Source organism: Camponotus floridanus, unplaced genomic scaffold (assembly GCF_003227725.1).
Source record: "Camponotus floridanus strain SB8 unplaced genomic scaffold, Cflo_v7.5 scaffold31, whole genome shotgun sequence".
In the NCBI taxonomy this organism is placed as follows: domain Eukaryota; kingdom Metazoa; phylum Arthropoda; class Insecta; order Hymenoptera; family Formicidae; genus Camponotus; species Camponotus floridanus.
In genome coordinates this window covers 1,633,724-1,639,209 of record NW_020229448.1, presented here as the reverse complement: position 1 = coordinate 1,639,209, position 5,486 = coordinate 1,633,724, and the positions used below count along the sequence as shown (strand labels likewise).

Below are 5,486 nucleotides of genomic sequence, written 5' to 3'. Positions count from 1 at the left end.
TTTGCAGCTTCTTATTACGATGACGGGCGTATGACGGTCCTGTTCTCTCTTTAAAAATCTCTTTCTTGTAGGAGACACGCGATAGATTACCTCGGTAAAGCCGCGATAACGTGTTCATGTTCGCATCCGCTTCACTTTGACAAATGATCGTCTCTTGCGGAATCTCTAGCGCCTCCTAAACCACGTTACGATATTTTATAGTTCAATATTGTTGTTTACAGAAACATTTTTCTATTTATTAAAAGACTTAAGAATGATGGCAGAGAATTCGCCTTCAGAATCAACACCAAAGTCAATACATTATCTAACTGATCGATATTTCATGTATCTGCAGTTTTTATTTTCTTTGTCACTAGGTATATTGTTACGAGGAGTAACGCAAAATGGATTCTGCGAACGGAGAATCAGTAAAAGAGATAGAAGAATGAAAAAAATGACAGGCGCGGGAAAAAATAAGAGAGCAAAGCAGAGCGTTTCTTGCTACGTCAAGTATAAGATAGGGTGGTCTTCATCCGCAAAAGTGCCCCACGGGAGCTGCGTCAACGTCCGTACAGAAGAAGCTGAAACCCCCTTCGTTTCTCCGACCCACGATCCTTCAAGTTACGCGAAACCTCTTCACGGATCTTCACGAATGGACAGAATCACAACGGCAATGAGTTCTCTCGGCGGACGTCACTCAGATTCCGACCTTCTCATTCCATTCTTCTTTCCCGTTATGATTTATGGTTTCATTAATGCAACATACAACGCGCTTTCTTGGCTGCGGGACGAGAAAATGTTGATTAACCGTTTTATTTCTCGTACTAAAACAAATATAAGGCTATTACATTCAACTTGCTATTCATTTTTAGCAATTAAATAGATTTTCTCTATGGATCTTCTTAACTTTCTTGCAACTTCACTTTACTTTTAACGAATAAAAGGGTGTTTTGAAAGCTTCCGAAATGGGAACACCTTGGCACGTGGTTGCATTGTAGTAAGTAAAGCATATCACGAGTCTTGAGAAAGTTTTTATAACAATCTATGGCAGGTCATAGCTGGGATATTAAAAAGAACAGCAATTTTTGACTCTTTTCTAGCTAACTTTTTCAATGAATTGCAAAAAACGAGGAAAGCAAGAAAACTAGTAAAATTATTATAATAATTATGCAACAGTTTTAAATAAATTTTATAAATGTTAATTGTTAGTATTAAATCTACTTTTTATACTATTAATAATCAATTATTATTGAATTACTATTTTAAAATAATATTGTCAATATAAAATCTTTTATCATTTTTTAAAATATTTTATTTATTTTAAAAATATTTTATAAATATTTCATTAGCGCGCTTTTTGCAATATTTTTGTTGACGTGTACGATTCAACTTAACTACAGCAGAGGCATTTTTTAAATAGGAATACAAGGAAGAGAGGAACCTAAATTCTATCGTGGGCGATGTTGCAATTCCTTGTTAGAATCCCTAACCCGCCCAACTCGCTTCAGATTCATCTCAATAACATTAGCTTAATCGTTTAAGCTTTTAATTACGCTGGCTTATATCTACCGAGTAGAAAATGCACGTAATTCCCAGGACTCTTTAACTATATTAGAAATTCTGAAAACGAGAAACATATTCCTCGAACACATGGACTCGTCTTGTATCATCTCTCTTTAAATACCAAAGTAGATTAATATTTCATGTTTTCCAGAGAATTTAATTGAATTAAGTTTTTTAATAACATTTAACGCAATTAAAAAGACTCAATGGCCAGCGAATCGATCACGTAATGATCGCGTAGAGCAATTCGATTCACACAGAACGAAATGCTGTCGATTCTTTTATGGCGCACAATTCCGTTTTCAGATTCAAATTTGTCGCGAGCTACGAATGCGGAGATCGACAGTCGTGTCCAAGTACAGAAAAGGAAATCGACTGCCTGTCGGATTATTATTCCAAGCATGCCGCTCGGACGTTCATTCCTTCTCAACACATTCCACGATACGAGGTGGTGCCAGTCGAAGACGACGCTTCTTTCCGAACGTGCAAGTGCGACGCGAATGGGACTTGCGAAACAATAAATCTCGCATGAGGTATTTGCTTTTTTATTTAATTTAATAGCACGTTATCTCTTAATAAGTCGCGATTGCGAGACAATCATTTCACATTAAAATCTTAATCGAATCAGTTTTAAAATTTCCATACATTGTGTGTTATACAACTTTTATACGATATTTTGTTCTACGTCACTCGTGGTTTTTGACATAAGTATGAGATGTTTTTATAAATATTTTTTAATAATACAATTAAAATATTTCTCGTTGTATCTAAAAAGAAAAATACGAGTCTTATCCGTCAATATCGTTATTTTTATTTTGTCGCGCTGGACTAAGCGGTCCTTTATGGCAATGACCTTTAGTGAATTAATCAATAAATACGTGGCTACTGCGTGAACTACATTACGGTTTGTCTGTAAACGATGTCTGGGAACGCAGACGCGTAGTCGAACATATTTCCGATTATTCAGCTTATATTATTACGGTAAAAAGAGAGACGTGTAGATAATGAAAAAAATTGATCAAGATTCTCTCTCTTCCAACTTGATTTTTTGCAATCATATACGGAATAAGTCGCTGAGACGGACCCTGAAAGGTATTAATGATCGTTATTAATTAACCATTGTGTAATACATAAATTATATGTCATAATTATACATTTATTCTAATAATTAATCTCTGTTCAGGTGTCTAGTCACTCTGCGCACGAAGTGCAAGCTGATTGGTTTGATGAAGACCTGCTCAAAGTTCCGGAATGATCAGGAGACAGAGATCCTCACGTTGTTGTCAGGGCTTTATCCACGCCGCAACTTTACCCGATGATGAGACGTAAGCAAACTTTAGGAAGACATATTGCGTGTGAGTAGAGAATGACAGGTGGAAAGGTAGTTGAGTGGTATATGACGTGCGGCTGATGTTATATGAAGAGACGAATGGTTGCTATTTATATCGAATTAGTACTCCCTTATTAAACTTTCATTCTATTGCATATTAATATAATAATAATCGCTTGTTCTACCTCTTCGACTGCTTCCAATTTTCTTAAATATTATTATATATTGTCTTTTAAGGGAAATATAAGAATATCTTTTAAATATTTTTCTCTCTCTCCATAATTTAAAAAATACATTATTATCTTCCTTAAATTTCATCCTCCTCTGTGAATTATTTTCTGTACTCGTGTATAGCCATACATATTCTTTACATTTACGCTCTTCGTTTATTAATTATTGTTTATCCGCATTTGATTATTTTTATTCACCCTAACCGGAGCGATATTGATGAAAAAAGAACGGCATCTCATCGCTATATCTACTCCATTTTTTCCATCTTATCGCGATTCGACTCCTCCGCCGTTTAAAACGTCCCCTCGCGCGAGAGCCTCGTATCCTTTCTCTCCTTCTACTTAACTTTTTCTATCTGTTATACATATATACACACGGGCCAACTCCTCCGTCTCCCTCCGTCTCTTTAAGCGTCGACAGAGGCACGCTCTACGGCACAACCCTCATCCTCCGCCGTAGACACGTTCTCTCTCCGCTGTTCGTTTCCCTCTGGTGTCAGCCTCCGCAGCTTCAGGAGCAGAGAGACGATCAATACGTCGCTCTAGAACGGAGAAGGAACGGAAGCTACGTCATTGGGAGACTTTGGCACTCGCGGGGAGCGGAAAGGGGTCCCGCGAGGTAAAAGGACCTTTTCCAGGCGATTCCTCGAGAAGCAGAGGAGAGGAGACCAGGCCTGGCTCAGACCAGATATGCCCAGCTATGAGCGCGAAAAGATGATGAGACGAAGGGTGGCCCCTGGGTCTTGCGTCTCTCTTTCTCTAGCGGCTCGGTTGACAGGGACTCCGGACCGAGACTGCACGACTCGAACCGAACGTCAACGAGCGCAGGGACGGCTGTGCGAATCGGTCCCATCCAACCTTGATAAACTTATCAAAAGTATCCCGGTGACTCCTGTCACCCGGTTCGCTCATGTATACATAGCTGAGAAATATTTAATGCTTGTCACTTGCTACGTAATCCGGCTAAATCAACATCTTTATCGTCATATTTATACATTGCTTCCGCAAGAATAGGATATACAATGTTTCGTAAATAAATGAAAATAAAATTTCCTTAAAATCTGAATTGAATATTCTGAGAGAGATCATTGTTTCCGTAAAAGACCCTGTGTAATGCCGATAGTTTCACCTAAATTCAAAGATGTAATTATATTGTAAAGGTGTGACAAATGTATCGCATCTACCCGCACTCGCAAAATTATCTTTTTCCACTTCGCGCGTCGATAGTCCTTGACATTTCCAAGATTTATGCAAGTTTTACTATTGGAGAATATCTCCCGTGATATAGAAAGGCTTTATCGATTTGGCGTGCGAGCGACGGATCGTTGTACATAAATTTTCAACTATTTTCGGTACATTTGTTTTGACCCCTTCGCGGATATACTGACATGCAAATATAACGTTGAATCTTTCACGAGATAGCAATAATTAATGAACCGACTAATTTATAGCAATCTTTCATACGTTTTGTTCGATTTACAAATCAGTAATTAATAGCTTTATAATATTGAGGTGAAATTTTTCGGTTACATTTGATTGATATACTGTAATATATATAATTGTCTCCCTTTAGGAAGAAAGATAATACAATTTGCCGAAACATATTTAATATGAAATATGTTTTATTTGACTAATAAGATGTATTTTATTTGTCCACGATTTAGATTCTTAATTAACATTATTTAAAAAAAAAAAAGAAATAAATTCTAATCTATTTTTCTTACGATGACAAAACATACTCTGACTTAATACGGTTAAAAAAGGAGTATGAAGGAAAGTACGACCGTAATAAAATCCGATAACGAAGACAAATCGACAAACAGTATTGGTACTTACATTATTGGCGGTAACAGGCGGTAACAATCAATTAGGATAAACGTCGCGCGGTTCTCGCTAATAGAAATCGAAATCGCGAAATCGCGGAAAATCTGGAGGCACCATCCGAGCCTACGGCCCTGTGCTGTAGCATCCCCCGTGTCGGAGTGAGGGTGCGCGCGGTCCAATCATCGCAGAATCCGGAGAAAGCCCCTGGCTTCACCCGGGCAGCCGTGGGAGAGACGCCCCGCAACTCGAGGATTCGCTTGTCGCCGAATATCTTGTCGAGTCGTAAAGGACAGTCGGCGGTACAGCGTTTGGTTAGAGGGGCGTTGGCCCGGTTCCTTCGCTGTCCTTGTGTGCCCCCCGAAAATCTTAGAGAGAGAAAAAACCCGGGTTCCGTCAGACATCTCGTCATCCTGACTGAACTTGACTCAACTGGCACGCGAGACTCCAAGTGACAAATCCGCAAATCGACCTCGGGCGACCTCGAGGATAGAACCGAGCGTGAAATAATGCCAAACTGCGGGAACCCTCAGTGTTTTGCGAGCGGTTCAAGTGTCTTTCTC

At 38.8% G+C, this 5,486-nt stretch overlaps 1 protein-coding gene across 1 annotated transcript; it reads left to right on the top strand.

Annotated features, from left to right (window-relative positions):
* Positions 1–1,837: 1,837 nt before the first annotated feature.
* Positions 1,838–3,060, top strand: LOC112638496. Its single transcript, XM_025410333.1, has 2 exons — positions 1,838–2,075; positions 2,726–3,060. Exons 1-2 carry the CDS (start codon positions 1,873–1,875, stop codon positions 2,859–2,861), a joined length of 339 nt encoding a protein of 112 aa, XP_025266118.1. The 5' UTR covers positions 1,838–1,872; the 3' UTR covers positions 2,862–3,060.
* The last annotated feature ends 2,426 nt before the right edge of the window (positions 3,061–5,486 follow it).

Excerpts from the sequence above, each read along its gene's own strand:
- LOC112638496 (XM_025410333.1), top strand. The coding sequence starts at position 1,873 with ATGCGGAGATCGACAGTCGTGTCCAAGTACAGAAAAGGAAATCGACTG. Across the intron at positions 2,076-2,725 it reads AACAATAAATCTCGCATGAG|GTGTCTAGTCACTCTGCGCA; the intron begins GTATTTGCTTTT and ends ATCTCTGTTCAG.